Here is a 26,317-nt window from a genome sequence, read left to right as displayed (position 1 = left end):
GGTGTTGGTCTGAGAGTCTTTTGTAAACCTCTTTTTGTAGCTGAAAGAATTTTAACAGTTTCTCACTCTTTATATTGGAAACTGCAACACTCATACTTAAGTCCGTAAGTCCACCATCCTGCACCAATCATAATACTCGTCAAGTGGGCAACTTGTCTCTTCCAATCCCCACCTCCTCACTTACGAGAAACTCTCTTATATTTATTAGTCGTAAAATATTTAATCATGTTCCTTTTTCGATTAGGACTGTAACAGACCTTAAAAAGTTTAGGAGAGAACTAAAGAAATTAATCTTACCAAAAGCTTACTACAGCATTGAAGAGTATTTTAACGACTCATTTTAATATTTAAAATTAATTATATATCTGTTGATCAGATTTATTTAATTTTTTTTATTATTCTTGTTTTATGTTGGTTTTCGCCTTTTCTTTTCTTCTTTTTTGGTTTTTTCTTTGATTATATAAAATATGCTTCTATATACAATCAAAGTCGATTCTGTATTCTGTTTTTGTCCTGTATCCTGTATAACTAAATAAATACTAGTATTATAAATTCTAGGATTAGAAAGCTTTTTGCATAAGTTTGTAAACTTAGAAAATAAAGTATATTTTGACTTTGACTTTGATTTTGACTAACAAGTGCGTCTTCAGTTCCACAATTTCTAGCATAAAGTCCATATTAACCATAGTTCAATAATTTATTTTCACTTATTAATTCAGTCAACCTTAGGTTTATGCATTTCTCGATAAATTTACTAATATTGTTTGTCAGGGCAATCGGCCTATAGTTCTGCAGAATGTCTTTGGGACCTGTTTTGTGGAAAGTATAAAGTAATTGTGTTACTTAGTATGTGGCAGGCTTAAAAATAAGTTCATTGTTCATTGATCATTGTTCATTGTTCATATGGACCTGAAAACCTGACATTTGAAATAATTACATTTTGTGCACAACATGAAGAAACTCCATTTTACTGAAACAGCTTAGTTAATAACTCATATTCTGTATTATTACTAATAACTGACTCAACAGATATTTCAAGTTAATCAAGATGGATCAGTGTTTGTATCTTCTAAGTATACCCGCTTTAAAATAATATTAATTTTGCAAAATTATGTGTAATGGATTTCACATTCTTAGAACTCGTTGGATATTTTACGCCACTTACCAAAGCTCGTTGTTTCCTACAAAGCATTCAATATATTGTTATTTCTAAAATTTCAAACCGTATCGTTTAGAATAGCCCACTTTAAAAAAAAGTAAAATCTAAAGGGAATTAAATAACTTTTTTATTGATAATAAATGCGTTAAAGATTTAAGAATATAATCTAACAAAAAAATTTACGTTAAAATAAATGTTTTTTAATTTTTTCTAAAAAAAAAAAATGTTTGTGTTAGATTAGTGGGAAGACTATAAATTTCATGATACTGTTAGAAATAATATTATTCTATTTTCAAACAAAAATGTGATATTACATTATTTTAAAGGAATGTTTTAATGGACTGCTGACTAATTTATTAGATTATATGGACTGTTTCAGTTTGCATTTTAGCTTACTAAAGTCAAATATATCGAGTTCAACGGAAACAGCAATTGCCAAATAGCAGTTTATGAATCGAGAATTAAACCAAATAATTAGAGAAACTCGTGTTGCCCAATAATTAGATGAAAATTCCTTTCACATCCAGAATAACAATAATGACAAATACGAATCCTCCAACTCGAATGTGGTACAACATTTAATTTGCTATGCATTGGTTTATTACGAAGTGGGAGTTATTGTAATGGCGTTATATTGTAGCTTATTATTGTAGGTTATTATATTATTTGTTGGTTGCTTATATTATAGTAGGTTAGGCTTAAAAGCTAGGAAATAGCTATCAATTTTTATTACACAAAATATTTGGTTTTAGCCGATAAGTATAGTACTTAAAAGAAATTCTTGTTAAACACTGATTTTTTTATAACATTTTTTATGTTTTTTTAGTTTGGCTAGAAATACTCCTATGATTTTGCTTGGGAATAAATTGGTTTATTAAAGAATTTAGTAATTTCGTATAATCATATGCTATAATCACTGGCAGCTCTCACTTAATATTGAGCATGGCTGAATACAATCCGTTAATTTATACTGTTCTTAAGAGTTCCCAGTTTTACATATCTTATAAAGGTTATATTATATATATAGTATATTATATAAGATATGTAACCACTACGGTTTTGGTACCACAACGTGTTTTTAAGATGTCTTATTTAACAACATTAAAATTATTTTCACACGCTGCACATCCGTTAGTTAAAATTAATGTACTTAAATAAAACTGACTTAGGAATTTTTCAACGAAAATTTCCTGCTCTTGAAATTTCCAAAATATAGATAGAAATATCTTCTTTATTTCATATTTAATTGTTTAAAACTTTTACAATTCTATGAACATATCTACTTTTCTGGCACAATTTTCCGCATCGAATCAGCATGTGTATTTTTAGGACACTTACATCTAACTTTTTTAACTTATTGAAACTAATGGTAACCGTTCAATTTGCTAGCTTATAATATATAGATAATTTTTTTGTTTTTTTGGGCGATAAAGCATAATGAAAAAAATGAGGCTGTAAATAATGAGCTGCTTCGTCTGGTCTCTGGAAAAAGAAATATTTATTGTAGCTCATTTTGAGAATAAGTGCCTTTTGCTCTAAACTCCAAATTCTTTGAAAACCTTATTTCAATTATTTTTAAATCATCGATATTTTTTTTAAAATATGAATTACCGCTACACAATATAATTAAAATCTAATGGAAGTAAAAAAAGTCTATGAATTATTAGTCATTATTTATTATTGTGTTTCAAAAGCTAAGGTAGGTACACTAAATTAAAAAAAAAGTAAATTTATTAAATACTACAAGTAAATTTTTAAGCTGATAAGGTTACCTCACTGAGAAGTTCCACTGTCGATTAAGAGGGAGGCGCCTTCATCCTATGTAAGGATGAAGAATAGCAGGGCATACATTCATCAACAAACTGTTGGAGAAGGAAATGCTAATTCTACCTCTCAATGCAAAGCCAGAGACCACGGTTACCACCAGAGGTTCCTTTAAGATAATGGCGGTTCAATAATAATATATTAATTATATTATTAAGAATAATAATTTCTTAATGACGGTTTAATATTGTCCTATATGGGGTTGTCAGGAGCCTGACAATATATATCGATCGGACAAGTTTGCTCGCTTGGGATATATTCGACGGTCTTTCAAGCGGAAGTGTTCGCCATTTCTGTAGGTGGCTACAAAGGAAAAAGTCAAAGAGGCCTGGAAATTGAAATAATCAATCATTTAGTCCGATAGCCAGACTGCCTAAAACGTCATCCAGAAATAGTTATAAGCTGGTTCAAGAAAGCAGAGATGCGCTAGATACATGGAAGTCGTAGTATGTTCGAGACACAGCGGGGGCCCAATTCTTGACGACGATAGAATAGAACGATTAATAGAGCATCCCTGGGGATCAATCCCTAACTCATCTCTACTCCCTCGCGTAACATCTTAAAATTTGTAATCTCGACAGAAAAGGAGAAAGCAAATTTCAAGGGAAAGCGTAGCCGTGTTGCCAAATATTCCAACCAATTATAGAAGGGTATTTTTGACATTTCAGGTTGGGGGTTGTGGCTTGTTTTTAGTAGTGGGGATAGTTTTATGGGCTGCCAGTTTTTTTGCTGTTTAGCGTTTTCGTTGAAGGCTGTTTATTTAGTTTAGTGGTTTTCCTTGTTTTTATTAAACTTTTTTTTATCTTTTAAAACTGTGATTGTCTGATTGATGATAATGATAAAAAGGGGTCACTTTGTGGAATATTATTTCTCCAATATTCATTAGCATCTTCTTGGTTTTGCTCAACAATATCCCACATCAAGACTGCATTTAAGTTCATCTTGGTAGCAAATTAGAAAAGCAAAAATTCGATAAAAAAGAATTACTTTAAATAACCGCAATCAAAGACAAAATAAACAATATACATTCATAAACACCACTACCTCATAAAATAATAATAACAAAACAAAATTTACCAAAATGACACATGACATACAAAGTGATCTAAATCGTTCCCCGCAAAAAAAAACAGTGGAAGAAATTTCTCCTGGGAGCAACCTTTCTATCGATTTTCAGTAGAGCGAAGCTCAAAAATACGGATTTTGTGTTTTTAATAGAGCCACGCCCCATTTCTATTAGCCGCCTACTCCCCAGTTTTCAAGAATTGGGTCCCGGATTGGAGAAAAATGGGTGGGCGAACGAGTTCGACAGGCCCGGATCGTTTTTCCCATCTATCAGCGTTAAGCTCTATCTTGGACTAAATAGCTAGACTTAAGACGGTATATTTCCCATATCTTAAAAAACTGGGCATAGAAAAAGACTAGAAAAAATTGGAATAGGAACAGCGGTTAAAGAACTGCTATCAAATCTAACGAAAAGCTAGGATAGCGTGAGTGTTATCCCGGCACAGAGGGATTAGATTAGCATAGAGGGATAGAACTGACTACTGAATTGTGTTGACTTAACTGGCATCTGCATATTTTAGGCGTAGTGCCCAGTTCGCTGTGCCCTAGTTATCGCATGGGGGAGCGAACCGCATATCATTTTATAGGAGCATGCGAAAGATGGACTGGAATCAAAAGAGAAACCATGACCAACCGTCTTGCGAAGGCAGGATCTTAAATACCTTAATTGGCAAGGTCTACTATTCTACATGAAGGATAGGCTGCCTGCTTAGAGAGCCTAAAGAGTAACCAGAGAGTCTAAAGGGTAACCAGCGACAATGACGGGGTTTTAGAGGTTGACGCAATGTCTACTTTTAGGTCTACCCGCCGGACACAGTGCTACCACTACTACTTCTATGTCACGTTTCCTTAACGGTTACCTCACGCCGCAACTGCCCAATACACCACAGCTCTTATTGGCTACTAAAATAATTTGTTCTACGTCGTATGATTTCATTATTGTCCCTGTCACTCTTGTCGAGTAATCGAACGTGTTTCCTTATATCTGTCAAATTTTTGAAATCGAAAAACAAAGTACGTATGTAAATTATACTAGACTGATAATAATAAAATTATAAAAATGCCGGTTGTAAAGACGATAATTAAATTCTTTGACGAAAAGCTTACTTTAAGTGATACTACTATCAATAAAAAAATAAACATGACGTTTTTACTTAAATCCTGTTTATTAATAACACCGTTGATGTAACTGGTGTAAGTTTCCTTAATAATTCTTCTGCAGTTTTTCATTTTAGAACAAGCTTAATATTTTAAAAAAATATCCTTCTTCACTGTAAGCCTATATAAGGCAAAAAAAATTTGTAAATCTATTCAATCTATCCATCTATGCAATCTATCCATATGGATGGATTTTTTTTTATGAATAACGGACGACTCCCATTTCAAGATCTGCGCATTAGCCTCTGCTTCGCTTTGATTTAGCCGCGTCAGAGTTAAAGTCAAATGCTATTGCCGCCGTCTCATCTATTTTTCATCTTTCATAGATTCCATGAAATTTTTAAGTTTGCTTTAAGAAATAATTGATTATTCTGTTATATATTTGAAAGAAGTATTTCGCAGACATTTAATTTTGAATAGTTTGTACATATGTATCAGCAGTAAAAAACCAGGGAATCCATTTAATAAGTTTCTTATAAGAAGCAAGTCTCAGATGGTTTTCTATGCGTTTTGACTTTATATACTTTCAGAATTCAGATTACTGAAAAAATTCAAAATAAACAAAGTAACATTCATACGTCAAGATCTTTTTTGCTATAAAATGTAATGTGCAAGCCAGTGATCCTGATGCTGAGGCTTAACCATCTACATTTACAAGAAGAGTACGTAACCTAAATATAGTATCAAATTATGAAAATAAGGGAGGGCCAAATCCAAATGTTGTTATCCGAAAATGATATTGGCTATTATGTAAATAAATATTTAAGGTGTAGGTTAGAAAACAGCTTTTAATTCCCATTCGTCAGCATAAAGCAAAATAAGGTCGTAAAGAATGGTAATCTTTTATAAAAAAATTTTGACGATTTTTCATGGGTAATATATTCCAAAATATTATATATAGTTTGTTTTGATAATTGCTTTTTGTTTGTATCATAGAGGAATTCATCAGATTTTATTGCTAAAAGTTGTAAAAGCTTCTTTAAATCCCTAAATAAAAACTATGGTGCTGCCTATTTAAACTTGAAATGATTTTGCCAAAACCATTTTAAAAGGTCTGCGAAACATAGAACTTAGAGTAAAAAATACGTTGCAGTTTTATTGATGGGAGACTGGAAACGAGCTATTGTTAAATTGAAATCCCTCACGCATAGTAAAATAAATAATCACGTACATAATTTATTCATGTCGAAAAAGTATGTCAGTTCCCAGTGTACGTAATACTGTAGTAATAGTAAAAGAAATTCTGATAAAAATTTTATTCCGGAAAAAATAAAGAGTGTTTCGGTACTATTTAAATTAAATTACCTTTCCAAATAATTTCATCAGCTGGTATTCTCAGGTTTTTGAGATAAGTTTACCAACGTTAGATGTTGTAGGCAGTACACTAACTGCAGAGTAATTATTGTAGCATTTCGGCTGCGCGATAGGAATATACTTATTTAAAATATAAATTAACGTTGCTATTGTCAGTCGATTAAGTAAATTCCTTTCTTATAGCACTTAATTAATAAGAAACATGATTATCTCAGACCGATCAAACTTACACAATGTCAGTATATGTATTACAAGGGTTTAATAAAAGTCTACCAACAAGTATCGAAGTCAATTGAAGACATATTGTTTCACAAATATTGTTAGAAGAAAATTGTTCTTTCAATTTATTATTCCTTTTCTTTTATTTATTTTTTGGTAAACGATAGACCAGTCACGACTGCGGTTTTAATTCTACTTTCGATTAAGTTGTTACTACTTCTCATTGATATAGAGATGATTAATTTTAAGTACTTCGAGATTAGTGTTTTCAAAAGAGAATCTGTAGTTTGTTGTAATTTGATCTTCGTTACAGGGTTTGTACGACAAAACGTCACAAAAATATTTTTTTATCAATATAACCCATAAAAAATTTTGTTGCTTGCCATCAATAATAAGTTGCCTTTTACATCACTATTTAGTATAACCCGCTCATCTTTTATATATTCTCATTTATATATATCGTCGTCGATTATATTGTTGTTGACAGTGTTCGTATATTCTCTGGATAATACAGGAGGTAAATATCAAAATATCTTATGTAAGGTTATTAAATAGGTAATTAGATGATATTTTGTAGTATCTTGTTTGTTGAAATAATCCATGACCAGAGTATTGAGACCTGGGATTAAGTATAAGTGGGGTGTTATTTAAGATATAATTAAACTGTAGCCGTAATTAATATTATTATTATATATAATTGGTTTTATTACTCTTATGTGAGTCATTTCAGGCCGTTAAAAGCCTTTAATATTTGGCAAAAAATCCAAAAAGATACTTATTGGAAAAATTGTTAATTGGATCATGATGGATCATGATGTTACTTCAAAGAGCTATAACTTGAAAGAACAAATTTTTACAGCGGCGCTCCCAGGAAGACTTGATTTGTAGGTCAAGAGCTATCATTTTGCAAAATTTAATGACATTCCACTGAGGGCCAGTTGCCATAAGATTTTGGCGAGGTCCTTTGAATAAATCACATATTTCTTTATGAGATTTTCATTAGATTGAGAATTACATCATATTACTTATTCATTACCTTTACTTGCTTATTACAAGACAGAAATAAATTATCAAAAAACTGCCTTGCAAACTTTCTGCAAAATGAAAGTCAAAATTACGATTAAATTATTTATAGAGCAAAATCAAGGCTTTAATTTTAAAAGCCTGACAATTTTAGAATAAAGAAATGTTCTTATCGCCTTGTGATTATCAACCACTATGAAAAGTTTTAACAAAAATTGCTTTTCTCAACAATTAATAATCATTCTTTGCGTTATAACTCCGAAACTTCTTTAAATATCGAATTAAACATTTAACATTTTTTATTGCAAAATCAGTCTACTTTTTAATTATGATATACATACATATATAGTAATTACTATACAGTGTGGTGACTTTAACTGGAATAAATTCAGTTAAAACTAATCAAAATTTATCTCGCAAAATTCCTGAGACCCGTCGATTTTTGTTTTTTTTTTTTCACATTTCAAGATAGTTTTTGTATTTTTTCACCTACAGGCGGGGTCCAAATTAACGCCAACATTTTTTTTCAAATGGAAAGCCACTTTTTTTAGACTCTCATTGAAAAGAGCCCTTTTTCTTGATTAAATTGCCCTATTTACTTTTGTGATTATCTAAAGGAGAAATACGAAAAAAAAAATAAAAACCATTAAATTATTAAAAGTTGCGTTTAATGTATAAGATGCTCAAAATGAGCACCATTTACTTGTTGGCAAAGCCCAAGACGATAATAAAATTCATTTCTGACATTTTCTAACACTTCTGGAGATATTTGTCGGATTTCTTGCCTAAGACGGTCTTTGAGTTCGTCTAGGTTTCCTGGTTTGCTCATATAAATTTGACTTTTCAAATGTCCCCACAGAAAAAAATCAAGTGGGGTAAGATCGGGAGAACGTGCCGGCCACTCGATTGCGCCCCTTCTACCAATCCATCTGTTTGGAAAATTGTCATCTGGCGTACATTACAGGCATAATGTGGGGGAGCACCATCTTGTTGCATCCAGATTCTTTCATCATACAAATCTGGATCGAACTGACTCGGATATAAGGCACGTAAGACTGGAACTAGTTCATGTTTAAGAAACTTTAGATATCTTTCCCCAGTTGCCTGCCAATTATGCTAGCCCAAACATTAGTTTTGTATATTTGGGATATTGTGTATTAGTTTCCTTTACCCAGTGTGGGTTCTCGTCAGACCAGTAGCGACAGTTCTGCTTATTAACACGGCCATTTAGGGTGAATGTAGCCTCATCAGAAAAAAGGATCCACCTCGAAGATATGCGATTTTCGTCAATGGCGTTCATCATTAATTCACAGAACTGAACTCTGCGATCTGGATAGTCTTCCAATAACTCTTGAACGGGTTGCATTTTATAAGGTCGTTTGTTTGCACTTTTTAAAATTTTTAGCACAGATTTATGATGAATAGAGTTTTCGCGAGCTACTCTTCTGGCTGCAGTTACCGGATTTTCTTCCATCGCTAACAATACATTTAATTGGGTGTTTTCATCGATTTTAGAAGACCTTTGTCTTGAAACATCCCTTACGTGCCCAACTTCTCGAAATCTGCTTTCGATTTTACTTTAACTACTAACCGTACCTTGGTTAATAGGTGGCAAATCTGGATATTTCTGCCTGAATAAGTGGACAACCTCTAGCTGAGTACGACTTCTGTCCCCATAACCAATCATCATTAAGATTTCAATCTTGTAGGATTCGGATAAATAAGGCATTTTTTCAATATAAGTTAACTTATTTAACAACTGGTTGAAATTCACTTTAACAGTGACACTACAACAATGTCAGGAAATGTCTCGATACCAATAAAATAAACAAACAGGCCAAAAATTTACCAACACAAAATATTTCGAGACTTTTAATAATTTAATGGTTTTTTTTTTTTTTTCGTATTTCTCCTTTAGATAATTACAAAAGTAAATAGGGCAATTTAATCAGGAAAAAGGGCTCTTTTCAATGAGAGTTTAAAAAAAGTTGCTTTCTATATGAACAAAAAAAGTTTGGGTTAATTTGGACTCCCCCTGTAGGTGAAAAAATACAAAAACTATCTTGAAATGTGAAAAAAATAAACAAAAATCGACGGGTCTCAGGAATTTTGCGAGATAAAATTTGATTAGTTTTAACTGAATTTATTCCAGTTAAAATATATGTATTTATATATTCTAGGGCCACTTAAATTTCCAGAAAAAAATTCCTCAAATAATGCAAATTCATTTTGGTGCTCGCTAGATGGCTCTTCGTCCTCCTCTTTTTTTCTAATTGGCATTTTATCACGAAAAGTCTAAAACCAAAAAGATATAGAATTACCATTAAAATTCCCGACAATTTCTCCTCAAAACCCCTCTCCTCTGATTAAACATGTGTAATCTATTTCTTACAAATGATAGTAGGCATATAGTATACACATGCATATGAAAATAATTTAACAAATTACAGGGTAATTTAAACGGCTCTGGCGTCCCATGTTATCGTTGGATGCCGCCGATGGCTATTTTCTGATGCAATCATAGTCGCCTCGTGTGAAAGCGACTTTAGATGTGACATTTTTCGATCCAGTGACCTTAGTGGTTAAAGTTACTTTACCTATTTTTGGCCTGAATTCAATATTTTCCCGCCTTTGTCATAATGACATTTGTCACTTGTCATCATCATCTGATTTTTGATTTGTTTTTCAACTTTTTTGGTTTTTTTCACAGTTTTTCTGTTTTTCTTTTCTTTTTATCCATTCTCTTGAATCGAAAAGTTTTTTCTCGTTTATTAACTCTAAAATTTTTTTTGTACTACATGTTCTGGCGCATTTGCAGCCACATTTTCTAACCATAAAGTTTCAGAAAGTTTAAAATTTTTATGTTTTCATATTTTCAAAATTTTTAAAGATATTGTGTTGTGTTTCAAGAAAAATCGCAATATATCCGGGTGAGTACAGCACATTTAAATAATTGAAAATAAATGTATGAACAAAATGATCTTTATTTTCACTTCCAGTAAATTCTATGTGTGAATATTTATATATTTGGTCCTAGCAAAAACTACAAAGTAAGTTTCTTTTTAATTTGCTTATCTAAGTTGATTAAGAAATAACTATTAAAAACTCTGCTTTTGTATAAACAACTGAGTTAAAACTGTTTGCAAATTTTGTTTAAGAAATTATGTGTAAATACAAAATTAGTTAAAAAGGATTATTAAGAATGATATATAAGTATGGTTTATGGTTCTATGCGAATCTTGGAATTTGCCACTTATAATTTTTGAAGCAAGAACAAGTTACAGTTTATAAATGAAAGCACCTTAAAATTGAACATGGCAATACTATTTCTTAAGGATGGAAAGGGTTGATGGATAAGTTTGTATATGGTATGGTCATTACACTGACCTGGTAATGTTATATGGAATTATTGACAGACCGATAATATTTTAACAGCATTTTATTCATTTGTGTTTTAATAAAGGTTGGGTGTAAATATGCTTTTATTAACTATTTAACTATTCAATTTGTAAGAAATAATCATTATATTCACATATTATTGAAAATTAATAAATTTATTATTTTATTATGCATATCACATTTTTCAGCTCTTTATAGTTGATAAAACAAATCACATCCAGTGCAAAATTGAATTTAGAATGTGCTTTTTGTTTTACAATGTGGAAATCTTCTCTTTCACATAATTTACTTAGTGATTAAAAATTAATATCCACCTTCAACAAGATGGGAGACCTCGATATTATGAGAGAAATGTAAGAGTTTCTTAATTTTTGTGACTCTGGAAAATGGACTGATTGGTAATGACCGTTAGAATAGCTATCAGATTTATCTGTACTTGATTTTTATTTATATGCTTCAAATCTGTTGCGTACCAGACCCCACCGGAAAAATCAGGCAGATTTATAATATTTCTCAATTATAAATACATAAATATTAAAAAACACAAATATAATATATTATTTTCTTCACTATTATGTACTGCATTAATTATTTATTTCATTAATTTAAACAAGTCAGTCGCTAACTCATTTAAAGTAAAAACTAGTTATTTTATTAACTAAAATATCACATGAAGTTTTCTAAAGAACAAAATATACACATTTAATTCTATACTAGCAGGTATAATTGAGGCTATGAGTGCAATATCGGACTAACCCACAAAAATTCAAAATCGGCTTTATTGTAGAATATTATCCGTCAAGTTGAAATCTATTTACTGCACAGTGGACCAAACGACTTATTCCTTTTCGTTACGAGATAGAGGCAGCACTAAGAAGTTGAGAAGGAACTTCACCAAAGGAAGGCTCAATGTTCTAGAGACACCCTAAGAAAAGACTTTTCCTACACCTGTACTTACCACAGGAATTTGGTTATGGACTTACTGCTTTATTATACATGAAATGGCAACCAATAATTCGTTCATGTTTGTATGGGATGAATGTATTGCTTCCAGAAGGCCGCAAGAGGTCGTATCTTGTATTTTATATTACATAAAAAACTTTGTTACATCGAAGGGACTTATTATGTATTCTGACCAATGCGGTGGTCAGAATCGTAATATAAAAATGTCATTGATATGTAACTATATTCTTGCATCGCCATTATTTATGTCATTTCTATTTACCATGCGACCAAGATTTCGGAACCTTAGAAAAACCAAAGGAATTCCATCCACATATCTTTATATCTCAAGATTGGCATACAGTCCTAAGACATGCTAGAAAGTCAAGAGTTTTTCTACTAAGGAACTTGAAAGTAACATAATAAACAGAAAAGTATCTGAAACAAAAACAAAGGTGGAGTGGCTCAAAATCCAATGGTTAAGGTTTAGAAAACATTTTCCCAATACTATTCAGTATAAATACTCAAATAATGAAGAGGTTTATTATAACACAGTAGATCTCAATAAAAGGAAATCTGTTTCCAAGGAAATTAAGGATCTGCCCCTTTTATACCCAAATAGTAATGCCATTGATGAAGCTAAAAAGAAAGATCTCCTTGAGTTAATGGAATTCATCCCTCCTATATACCGAGATTTTTATAAAAATCTGAGGTCATCCGCTCAAGCAACTGGAGGTGAAGTAATTGGCCCAATTGAGGAAGAAGAAACTTTACTTATTTAATAACTACCTACTAATTTTTGACGTAAAACTTATTATAGCTTAAGTTATAGTAACCCATTAAAAAACCCAATCTATTTTAAATGCAAAGTGGACTAACCCACATAGAAAAATCGAATATTAGCCATATCCAAAAATTTAAAACAAATTCCGCAAATTTAAGTAACACTCTTAAAAACATTGAATTAATTCGAACTACAAAAATGTCCTTTTAAACGGGTTTTGCGCACTTACATTTTCGTATTTTTTAAGCCTATTTCTTAGCACTTAATAATATTGGGGTTAGTCCGTTTTTGCACTCATAGCCTCAATTATAAAACAGATTTTTTGACTTCTAACTTTAATTTAACTCTACTTTATATCTCTTAAAAAACATAATTTCCTATTTAAAGCATACACTTAATACTTTTTCAGTTTAAGATTATTATATTGAGTTAAATAATCTTATACAGTGTGGCCCAAATTGGGTGTACATGTATGGGTATCTTGGAAACTATAAGAGATAGAAAATTGGTTAAATAGGGAAAGTTGTAGGCCATTTAGTTACCAATTAAGTGCCGCTTTCAGAACGATTTTATCTTTTTCCGATTTTGAAATATTTGGAAAAAATCAAAAAGTTGCATTTTTGAAAAAGGGCTGTATTTTTTTTATTTCAACGTATTTTTTAAATCTGTAAAAACATTATAAGGACAACTTTTTAAAGACAACGCATACCTGAATTCAGTTTTTGTTTTCGACGTTTCGGTTCTGAGATTCCATCCCCAACTTCTTTTTTTGTTATGGCGGCCATTTTGTTTTTTTTGCTAAATTAAAAAGATCTTTTTTTTCCCTTTAAAATGGTGTATAATACTTTATGAAAATATTTTATGTTTACGTCAAAACATTAAATAGTTTATTTTTCGCGGAGTTGGCCACGAATGCGGAGGCCCTGACTACGGAGGCAATTTGTCGTATAAACAATTATTATTGTTTAATAATTTAGCGTCATTTACTGACAATTCTGCAAAATATTATTTATTTGATTTAACTTTTTATCTTGTTTAGTAGTTTTTATCTTGTTCATTTCATGTTTCTTGTTCTTGTTAGTGTTAAATAGTTTTTTCGTATCTAGTTCTTTTCGTTTGTTTTTAGTGAGTTTTGTCTAAAATTGTAATTTCCAAAAATCGCCATGCGATATACCAGTGAAGAAAAATTTGACATATGGGAATGTTATATTACATGTAATAGGAATGCAAATCTTGCAATCGCCAGATATTTGGAACTGTATCCTGAGAGACAACTGCCAGGTCCAAGACTATTCGCTATGCTTGTCATGAATCTTAGAACTCATGAAAGTTTTGAAATACCAACGCCAGAAAATTATCAAAGAGACAATGAAGCTCGCGATGAAAACATTTTAGACCATTTTAATGCGAACCCAAAAACATTGACTCCAAAAGCTGCAACTGATATGAATATATCAAGGACTACCATTCAAAGAGTCCTTAAAAAAAATATCGTCCATAAAAGCCTACTATTGTTCAAGGTTTAAGGGATACAGACTACCCAAGACAATTAGAATTCTCAAACTGGTTTGTAAGGCAATGTCAAGAAATACATAATTTCAGCAGGAAAATTATTTAGACCGACGAGACGTTTTTTAGCAACTGCGGAGTATTCAACAGGCATAATCGTCATTTTTGGGCTAGTGAAAATCCTCATGAAGTGGCTGAACGTAGGCTACAAGTAAGAATTGGATTTAATGTATGGTGTGGTATGTATGGTAAGTTAATTACCCACTCCACAAAATTATTTTCAAGTAAAATGCTATAATTGTTTTTAGATAATCACCTTATTGGGCCCTTTATTTATCACCAAATATTGACAGGTCAAAGATATTTAAATCTTTTGGAAGCGCAGATATTACCTACCGTGAAAGCTATCATACCTGAAGAATAAATACGGAGTGAAGTGTGGTTTCAACAAGACGGGTGTCCCACACATAATACTCGGGACGTTCAAAACTTGTTAACGCAAGCATTTAACAATAAACTTATCGCGAACCGCGGTGCTGTAAATTGGCCAGCTAGGTCTCCAGATATTACACCCTTGGATTTTTATCTTTGGGGATATGTTACAAATGAAGTTTACGAGTTTAAACCACCTGCGACTCTCGAACAACTAGAGGACAGGCTTCAGACTGTCTTAAATAATATAAATAAAAACACCCTATGCAAGGTAACTAGAAGTGTTTTAAAGAAATGTGAAAAATGTTTTAACAAAAATGGCCGTCATTTTGAATAGTTTCATTTGATATTATTGTTACAAGTAGTTATTTATTTTATTTAGAAATTACGTAAAAGTATAAGTTAGCAAGTTAGTAAGTTAATAATAATTGTGTGTACGACAAAATGCCAATAAAAACCATGACCAACTCAGCGAAAAATAAACTATTTAATTTTTTGACGTAAACATAACATATTTTCATAAAGTGTTATACATCATTTTAAAGGGACAAAAAAGATCTTTTTAATTTAGCAAAAAAACAAAATGGCCGCCATAAGAAAAAAAGAAGTTGAGGATGGAATCTCAGAACCGAAACGTCGAAAACAAAAACTGAATTCAGGTATGCGTTGTCCTTAAAAAGTTATCGTAATAATGTTTTTACAGATTTTAAAAATACGTTGAAATAAAAAAAATACAGCCCTTTTTCAAAAATGCAACTTTTTGATTTTTTCCAAATATTTCAAAATCGGAAAAAGATAAAATCGTTCTGAAAGCGGCACTTAATTGGTAACTAAATGCCCTACAACTTTCCCCATTTAACCAATTTTCTATCTCTTATAGTTTCCAAGATACCCATACATGTACACCCAATTTGGGCCACACTGTATAGTACTAAAGTTTTTTCTATATTACCTACCATAAATTATATTAATATTTTTAAAACTGTAATTCTAATGAAGTTTTATTGAAGAATATAAAAAATGTTGGTTTCCTTGGATTTTTCATATTTAAAGACAAAGTTAGAGGATGTTGAAAAAAAGAACCTCAGGAGTAAAAATGTATATTAATAAGAAAAAGTTTGGATTTCATATTTCTTTCGAACATGTAAACAACACAACAATAAAGTCCATTTTCTGCCTTTAGCAATAACCAAAAACTTCATGTGAATTACATTGAACACTTGCATATTCATTCTGAAATGGTTTTGTCAGGTAAATTAAAATTATCTATGTAAAATCAGAACTCTGTTCTGAGCCTCTTATTTCTGGTTTCCATAAAGGATTCCATTAATCTAAGATTGACATTGATTAAGATTTCAGTTTATTTGCTGATGATACTTAGAATTTTTTTAAAAGACCAGGTGTTTAAAACTTTAATAGGATTTCACGAAAGCTTTTCAGGCTATGAAGATACTTTCAAACAATTTTGTTAAATTTTTATGAATTTTGCCATTATCTTAGGATATGGATGTATGATTCTTATACTAAATTTGTAAATGTTTCAAATATAAGAAAAAATTTAATATATAGGTTTGATTTAAAAATAACCTGTGACATGTCAATTTTATTTTAATTTTCCATATTTTGAGAACAAAACAAATTTATACAGGCTTATTAAAATATGTAAAAGAAATTTATGAGCTCTTTTACCACTAATGTAATTGACCATTATTTGTTTGAAGATGGCAATAATTTTTATTTCAATTTAAATAAAATCAAATGATGTTGATTCTTGCCACTGAAACCTGTAACAATTGAAAGAGTCTGTATGATAAATAGTCTGCATAAACAAAAAAAAAATATATGCATTAGCAATTCACACATGCAATTCCTTTTTAAGACTGCTTTTATTTTCTTTTGTTATGTTTAAGATTATGTAAAGTGATATTTATCATTTAAGTTTAAGATATTTATTATAGAGGAATAATAAATCTTAAAAAGTAAACAGTTTGATTAGAATTAAAACAAAATTAAATACCAATTCTTTTATAAGTTGAAATACCTGCAGTTAGATTTCCAGAAAATAAAACCAATAAAGATTTTTCAAAAATAAAAGGATTTATAAAAAGCATCAAAATTGACAACTTTTTGCTAATGCAATAGAAGCATAGTCTGTTTAAGAATGAAAAATTAATTAATAACTTGAACATTACAAGACTATTATTATTATTATTATTATTAATATTATTATTGCATTTTACATTTAATGGTATTAATTTTTTCCTAAAGAAAATTATCAACATATACATAGAAGTTTATAAATGATTGAAGGTCTTGTCATTTTCAACGATCAAGCTTTGAGCTTAATCATCTTCATTTAGTTCTTCTATTCCAGATAATTCGTTATCTTCTTTGTTTTAAGTATCACTATCCTTTTTTTCTAAATTAATAATTAGTTCTTCCACAACCTATTGATACTATTGTAAGATGTATTGTTTTCAAACCTTTTAGCTCATTCACAAGAGCCTTTCTTTTTGGGGATTTCTTTGAAGAAGTTATCACAATATTCTATAACTTCATTGAAATTAAAGTTGACATTTTTCTTGATACCCCCAATTGTCTTAAACCAATCAACCTTGTTTGTCTTAAAAACCAACAATCTTGTTTGTCTTATCCTTAAACTAAATTTGGTTTAAGGCAGGATTATATGGGCGTAACTGTAATAGCTGCAAATTGCATTACATTATTATATTGCATTAAAAAGTTCATCTATTTCATATCTTATGAACTTTCATTATATTAATAAGCTGCAGCATTAACATATTTTGATCATAGGGTGTTCCTCTCACTCGTAACCATTCTTGCATTTCTGCTTCTCTCGACAAGGTTATCTATTATTGATCAAAGTTATCTATTTGTTCGTTGTGGTACCGGACAGATTTTCGTTTTAAACTTTTAATGAGATTTTCCCTCGCCCACTTTCTATAATTTTCAGAATCATATTAACAGAATTATTTTCTTTATCTGCATAAATTATAATAAGTCCTTTACCTACCTATTGGTTTCTTTAGTCCCTGAAAAGTCTCATCACTCCAACCTTTTACTTGGGTGTGGTATGAGTGAATGAAATTATCTTCTCTATATTGGCGCATTTTCTAAGAAATTCAAGTATTCGAATGGGTTGATATTCCATTAGTATACTGCAAAAACCAAGTTTAGGAATTTCTTAGCGCAGGGCTTACATCCTTTATAGCTACTGATTTCTACGAAATTTTTGTGTATTGTTTTTATTGTGAGAACGATCTTTTGGGTTATGTGATGATTAATAATTAGTTTTTTCGAAAAATTCTAAATCTGCGTCGTCAAGAATTTTGATTAGTCTGTCTCATCTCAATTTGCTTCGCTTTCTTTTTAATTCAAATTGATCTTAGGAATGTGCATGTTGCAACACTTTCTTAAACCTGTAAAATTAATTTTAGTTTAAAAATGTCGGAAAATTACCACCCTTATATATGTGCCTAATACCCTTTCACTTATGACTGTACCGGAATGTAATAAAAATTGCCCTTCTTTAGGTACTAATTAAAATAAAAACAAATAAAGTGACATTTTTAGTACATAATTATTTTGAATATGTTGAAAAGGTTAGTTAAAAAATATGGGATTAATATGATGCAATTAATTGATAACAATAAGGTAAAGGATAATTCAAATACAGGAAAAATTCCTAATCTAAGCTAAAGAAGTTATTAATATTCGACACTTATCTCTATTTTACCTTTTCCAATGTAAACCATGTATACACTACGAAAGCACTAGTTTAAATGAGCTCGCAAGGATTTGCTACTGATGCGCATACTACTTCCAGAGGCTACATTAAATCGGATGACCCTTTATACATTTGGTATACCTTTTTTCTTCAAAACATACTACACTTACACCATCAGATTTACTACCTATGGTATAGTTGCCTTCACCAGCCTATAAGCGGCACCTTTGATGATAAAAGAAACCGCAAAATAGATTATCGTTAACGGAAACTTTAACGTGATTTGCGGGATACTCGGCCTGGGAAGCGAAGTTATTAAATTGGTCAAACCGGCGGAATTATGAATTTTTATATGACTTTAAAAATTTAGTTTTTAAAAACCGTTCGCTGTAAAAAACACCTAAAGCACCAATTGCAAACAAAATGAATATTTTAAACTTTTTTTAACTATTTCAAGTATTAGTATTAAAAAAATAAAGTATTTCTTTAAAAGGGGTTTTAAGCAGAAATCATTAGCACAAAACAACACCCCAATGCTGTTAATAGAGATTGAAAATTAAAGTATGTAGTACCTTATATTCTCACCTCAAAGAAAGAATAACCCGTAAGAATGTACGTATGTTTTGTTCCTTATCAGCTTAAATAATTCCATCTATTCCATTGAAGTCTTAAGTATTTTCGTTATATGTATATCTCTGGATATAATTTATTCTACAAACTGTTAGTATGTGGTCTAGACAATATCTGTGATAGATCTAAATAAATAAGTATATGTCTCCTCATAGTGTACTTTCTTTTGACGTTAGTTTTTGTGAGCAGTTACGAATTATAATGTGAGTACCATTTTTAACACAAAAAGCCAATAGCTTAATCAGTAAATAATATTAATATCTATCTTTGTATATATTATATGTTTATAATAATATACAAATAATAATATAATATATATATAATATTATTATTTGTTTGTTTTTCTGGATTTAGTTTGATTTTTGAATTAAACGGTATTTTGTTTTTTCGTAAAAAAATATGTTTCAAATTTTAAAGTATCTATATTCATGCTAATACAAAATGTAAATTTGATTACCCTATCCCAAGTCTATAGTAGTAGTTAAAATTAAATTATATTTAAGAAAGTTAAATACCGAAAAATAAAATATTTAAAAAAATGGAATCGTATATTTTACAATACGTTATTGATTTTCTAATTGTGAAAGAAACTAAAACAATAAATTGTTTTCTTTAATCTATCTATCTATTCACTAAACCTCTAAAAATGATAAAACGACAAAGTGCTATTGAGTATTTGTTCGGTCTTATTCCAAAACTTGGCTTTTTGTACGTCTATACATAATATCTATAAAAAAGTTGTGGATTATGAAACTTCCTATCTTAGGAGGTCTAAAATGTTATTTTTCAATAAGATACAATCCAAAAACAACAACGCGGGAATTTTGGAGCAAACCTCACATTATGTAATTTCAAAGTTTTCCATGAAAAAATTTCTTTATACATTAACAGATTAGGCATGTTCTTGGGACGACGCATTTGGTAATAATAATAATTTATATGTTTTAACTAAAAATCTTTGGATTTTTAAAAATATTTATAAGGGGTTTAGAATAAAAATTTGAATTAATCATTAATTAAAATTCATAAAAAAGTAAATCCATAAAATTATCGTCAATATGAAATACAAAATTATCGTTTTTTAAAAAATTAGAAATCGCAATTCTTCAAAAATATCTATATAAATTTCTTCTTAAAGATGTTGATTAACATCCTAATATGTCAGGTTCGCGTTCTCACGATCCATGTCCATGCGTTCTTCGCAAAACATACAACAACACATCCACAATTTCTTGCACCCACAGTGTTCTTGGCACCCTTTGGTAAAACCCCAGTAAATTATTTTTGCAATGTGGAAAAATGGGCATCAATCCATATTTTGTTTCTCTCAACCCCAGAGTTAACAGGGTTGCTTTTTTCTTGCCGCACCTATTATAACCGGTTTAGTCAGTTTTTGAACGACATAAATTTTCAATATAGCGAGATGCAGCATAAATCTCTTCAGAATTAGAACTATGATCTAAGCGACTTTCCGAAAACTGAATTATTCTTATCTACAAAACATAAAATTTTTTATTTCGCACCTCATAAAATTCTTTTTTTTTTTCATTAAATGAACAAAAAAATCAATTCATTCATTGTATAAAAAAATTTCATACAAAACTTAAAAAATTACACGGTATGTAGGAGGTAAAATCTAAACAAATTTTGATATGCTATTTATTGGTCATTTAGTACTTATATTTTATACAGTAAGAGGGCCACTGTTCCATAAATCCTCTAAGGATGGGAAGCATACATTTTTTTGGAGATGTCCCACAAAAAGAAATCCGGGGAAGAAAAATCGGGTAACATCGCGGGTCATTTGATAGCTCTTCTCGCAATCCATCTACTAGGAAAGTGTTTTAATTTCCATTACAAAGAAAATTTAATATGGTTTTTCAAAACATGTATCACAACATATCCCTTTCCCATTTAAAAGAATAAGGGTAAATACTGCCTCCGGTAAGGGCTTGAACATATTTATACATAATGGAATTTATGTATAAATATGTTCGCTTGAATACAAAAGATAGGGGTGTGAGTGTTTTTTAAACTTGTACATTCAAAGCCGTAAACCTAGCTGGACTCTTTTCGATGTTCCACCGTGTTCTATACAGGATCAGAAAATTAGTGCTAAAACCTAGAAATAGCAAAATGAATTTTATTAAACTCTTGGATATATAAAATTGCTTTAGTTAAATGCATGAAGAAATTACTACTACTACTACTTGTAGGCGTTTTTAAAATGCCATAATGATTCTTAACTAACGTTGAAAGCTTTTACATTACAAAACGTCCCTGTATACTGTATGCAGTAATGTATACAGTGATGTTTTATAATTTCTATACTATGCATTTTAAAATATTTCATTTTATAGCACGCAAAATAATATTTTCTGAAAAGGGAAGAAAATAACTTATGAGAAGTCTTAGTTTCTTGATGGAGCACTGGTGTATTTCACTGATGAAATAATAGGAGAATTTTCAAAAGAAAATGTCTTCTAACCAGTGGTTTAGAACATATTTTATCAAACTTTCGACATGTTCTTTCTATTCGATTACATTGCCTATGAAACAGTTTCATTAATACTTTATTTGAGTAATTATTTTCATTCATTTTCAGAAGGCCAATTTAATGTAAACTACAAGCGTATTGAAAAAATATAATGATCAATCAAGTTAATAATCATCTGGACATTTCATAGCCACCTGTAGTTGAAGTATAGAACGATCATACAGTAATTAAACTGTTTTATTTCTGTATCGAAAATTCTATCGATATATTGTGTCCTTTATTTGAAAAAAAACATACCTTTATTATGTTTATAGGATGTCATTCATTTTTAATGATCCTATTTAATACAGAACAAACCTGCTAAAAATGGTGCTTATAAATAATAGGTTTCCAGAAATTTTTGTACATCTGCGCTTTCATGAAAAAAAAATTACCAATTATTTTTTTTCTTAAAAATGGCTGCCGATTGGTATAGGAAGCGAGATTGCAATTATATAGTAGTAAGTAGAATTGTACAGAGAATAAAAAAATATATTTTAATATACAGGACATTCTCTGAAAATTTATCAAAGAAGAAAAAATATCAAAATTGCTGCTACTTTTTGACACAAGCGGCAACGACTTCATCTTCAGAAGCATTCTATATACTGTTTCCCATATACGTTATTCCTTTTTTATTTAATGTATCATTATTTATTATTTTTTAATATGAAAGAAAAAGTAAACAACAATTACTTACTACACAGAAGGCAAAGAAACGAATATCAAATAAATCAAACATTCCAGTATAGAATTCTTAGTTTTTTTAATTAACTTTTTATTTATATGGTAAATAATGACAAATAAATTAAATAGACGGAAGCGATAAAAAGTAGGATATTATTAATGGTATAGGATGGTATTTGCCGACGATGTTGTAGGTTCATGATGGATGAAGAAAAGTTTGACTTCAAAGATCCCTAACTAGGAAAATGATGGTTGGGGGTGGAATGCTTCAGAAGCATCTAAAAATTGCCTAGGATAACATACCTTAGGATATTCTAGGTCACTATATCAGAAGTATGCACAAGCGAAGGGCAGAATATTGAGTTTAAATGAAGCGGCATCAGGTGCATAGAAAAAACATAATCATTTAGTTTGTTTTCATTTAATTTGGTTTCAGTTTTTTGACTACGAGGTTTTATCTTTTAAATTGATTAGGCTGATTCGTCTTATTCTCTGTTTATGTGTTAGATTGGCTCAAAATATAGAACAAAATAATTTTAAAATAAAAATATATACAGGGTGGGATAAAAGACTAAATAAACTAGGATTTAGTTGGATAAATATTAAAAAAAATACACTTTTCGTTTCGTGTTACTTTTCTGGTGAGTTCCCTTGCTAATGGAACATTATAACCTAAAAAAAATTAAAGAATCCCATAATTATAAGTTGGTAAATGGGCGTCCTTTTAAAAGGACAGTGGGCATATATAAATATATGCGATAAATTCCTAGTAATAAATAATAAGTGCAGTGACAAGAACAGTATTTTTATTTCAAACTAAATTTTACAAAAAGCAGTATTAAATCATATCAAAGAAAATCAAAGGAATGTACTTAGGGTCGTGTATGATATATTATGAAACACCGAACATCAAACATTACATTACATTTTCGGCGTTTTGTGGATACTTTTTTGTGGCACACTCTACATCTTGTCTGCTTTTTTTGCTCTTCACTTAGATTATCTAATCTGTCTATTTTGTCTATCCCTCTATTTTGTCTGTTACTCTGAATCATGGACATCGAGTTATACCATATTGTTGTCAGACAGTCGCCACGATTTTACTTGAGGTCTTGATAAGACACCAACTGGCAATTTGCAAGCCGATTTTTCTTATAGTGCCCGTACTCCCTTCTCAGTTAATGCTTCGGTTAGAGGTAGAGTTGTAAAAAAATTATCAAAATAAATATTGTAAGGTAGCTCAAGTTTTGAAAGTAAAACATCGGTGTACTCTAATACAATAGAAGGACCCAGCCCTAAGTTTTTGTAACAATCCATGATTTGGGATTTGGCACCTTAATATGGTTCATACCACGTTATATATGCACTAGTTGGCATAATTACGCTATCCACTGGTTTTACGCTAACGTTGTCGTTCGTCATCTTCTAATAACGAAAGAAGATCAGCAAGCGTATTTCGCCTAGAAAAATGTTGCACGTTAGCCTAATGTCCTTTTAAGAAAAAACAACTTTATTTACACCCACGTAAAACTCATGAAACATATTCTTATTTCAATTATCTACCGATATAAATTAACTAATTTTACCGATATATATGGTCATCAACTTAGCAAAATTTTAGTCAAAAACCTCAAAAATATCCAGTAACTTCACAATAAACACTCAACACATGCTTTAAACTTGGAGTATAACATGGGGTCATCTAACAAAAGTCATCAAATTTATTGTAACCACCGTAATAATAGCGATCTGTAAAACGTACTTTTAGAAGGATACACATCTGGATTAATTGTGATAAACAGAACATAGTGGTTTCATATGATTGTATTTGGTTCATTTGCTCTTGAGGAACATGAACCTATTGGTGCATGAGTAACAATGTACTTAACAATAATGAATTACTTTTTAACTATTTATCTAACTAAACCCTTAAAAATTAAAAAAATTGGACTGGGTCTTTAAAACACCACACAAAATAAATAAACTAGAATATAGTTTATAAAATGGAAAATTTTAAAAAGGGTTTTCAATATAATACTTACCTTTAATCTGAAATGTATCCATTATCCAGTAGAATCTAACCAAACTTGCTGCATAGTAATTAGCATCAGTTACTTATTTTATTTTAAAAACTGGAATGTTTTTCTATGGCATATTACATACCAAGGGATGAAAGGCGTATAACTGTTTTTCAGTGAGTTTTGCTCGCACATGAAAGTGTGTTGCTTTAGAGTAATCTAAATTAGTATATACCTAGTACATACCTGAAATACACCCTGAAAAGTGTCAGTGATCCGGTAAATGGAATTCAAATAAATATAATAGCATAAAAAAACTGTATGATAAAACTGTATGAGTTCTCTTTTTTCTCTAAATTCGCAAAGTTGAGCTCTCTGACTTCAGACAGTAGATCATAATAAAATTGAACCCCTCTAAAGAGTTTACCGAGGAAACTAAGATGCCAAGAATGCATCATCACATTTATCAAACTTCAATTTGCTCTTTTTTGTAAAATCTGGCATTTTCCTTTGGGAAAATCATAATTTTGGATCATCTCAAATTAAATCTATGTTGTCCCCTGATCATCAGAGTTGACACTTAAGAAAATCGTATCCAAAACTTGCGGTATTGTTGATTGACTACACATATCGTCGGCTTACTGTCAAAACCAGATAGAAGTAACATTTTGCGTTAAATGTGCATTTACCATGTTTTAGCTGTGCAGTTTTGAGCAAACTGAATAATTGCCAGAACAAGCCTACATCATTTACCACCTTTTCATTGTCCAACGCTTACCTGGTTTATGCAGTAAATTTATATACAAACTTTGGTTACGAAAACGCACTAAACACAAAAAGTTCTTATCTTGTTTTGGCAGTAAACCGAGGATATTATGTTTCTGTAATTCTTATTGTCAAAACAGTTTTTCATGATAGAGTCCGAAACGCCATCTGAAAATGAGGCCAATAAGACTATAATTTGCAACATTACACCAGACAATAAGAAAAAAAAAATTTTATAGCGCATCTGTAATACAGTATAGACATAGTTGCTGTGCAGTACTTCGAAAATAGAAATTAGTTTTTAATTACTATTGTTAAGAATAATAATTTCAAACTGTGACGGTTAATTCTTAATTTTGCGCTTTATCCAATGAAATGGACAATAATTTGAATCTAAGTATAATAATCTGGAATTGATAGTAAATAGCCAAATTAATTTTTTTCTTAATTTTTTTTTTAGGCGAAAAGCTGCCATCGATGATATTGCGGTCAAACCAATTACTCAGTTCCCAGTTTCACTGGCGGAGGAGGTAAGCCATGTATTTTTCACATTCACTTAATCCTTTACTCTCATGTAAAGAAATCTTTCTTTAAACTTGCCGAGTCAATTTCCTAATTTACTTACTTAAATTGAATAATTGACTATAATTCACCGACGTAAAGCATGAGTTGTTTTCTTATTTCATTCATAAAAGTGATATCTCAATGTCATGTATCGAAACGCGGTTTTTGGCTTTGTGATTGATATTTTATTGGTTCTAACTAATGATAGAAAATATAAGGTGAATAGGTAATTATTGAAATAGATAATTCTTTTTAACGTCTCTAAAGTTTAGCTTCATAAAAAGTAATGGCTTATAAAACTAGAGAAATTTGCATTTTTCTCCGTCTAAAGCCGCTATAAATTTAAAGAGAAGCCGAAATAAAGTTAATCGAAATTTTGTGACGCTCCCTTAATCTAGTAAAGAGATTACTAAAATACTATTATAATTTGTTTTATTTTTTTAAGGTTTTTATTTATAATGAATACCTAATGGCTCGAGTATTGTGCAATACATGTTTAAACGAATTTTGAAGATAATTTGGCTACCACAACCAAGAGGGA

At 30.4% G+C, this 26,317-nt stretch overlaps 1 protein-coding gene across 3 annotated transcripts in view; it reads left to right on the top strand.

The window, feature by feature from the left end:
• The window catches only part of LOC126746900 (inaD-like protein), a 226,928-nt gene that overhangs the window by 168,059 nt on the left and 32,552 nt on the right, over positions 1-26,317 (top strand). For all 3 annotated transcript variants that reach the window (XM_050455323.1, XM_050455332.1, XM_050455314.1), the window contains exon 22: positions 25,673-25,742. In XM_050455323.1, the coding sequence (XP_050311280.1) occupies positions 25,673-25,742 (70 nt within the window). The remainder of the gene's footprint in view (positions 1-25,672; positions 25,743-26,317) is intronic.

This window comes from Anthonomus grandis, chromosome 2 (assembly GCF_022605725.1).
Source record: "Anthonomus grandis grandis chromosome 2, icAntGran1.3, whole genome shotgun sequence".
NCBI lineage: Eukaryota > Metazoa > Arthropoda > Insecta > Coleoptera > Curculionidae > Anthonomus > Anthonomus grandis.
This window is presented reverse-complemented; position numbering and strand designations above follow the sequence as displayed.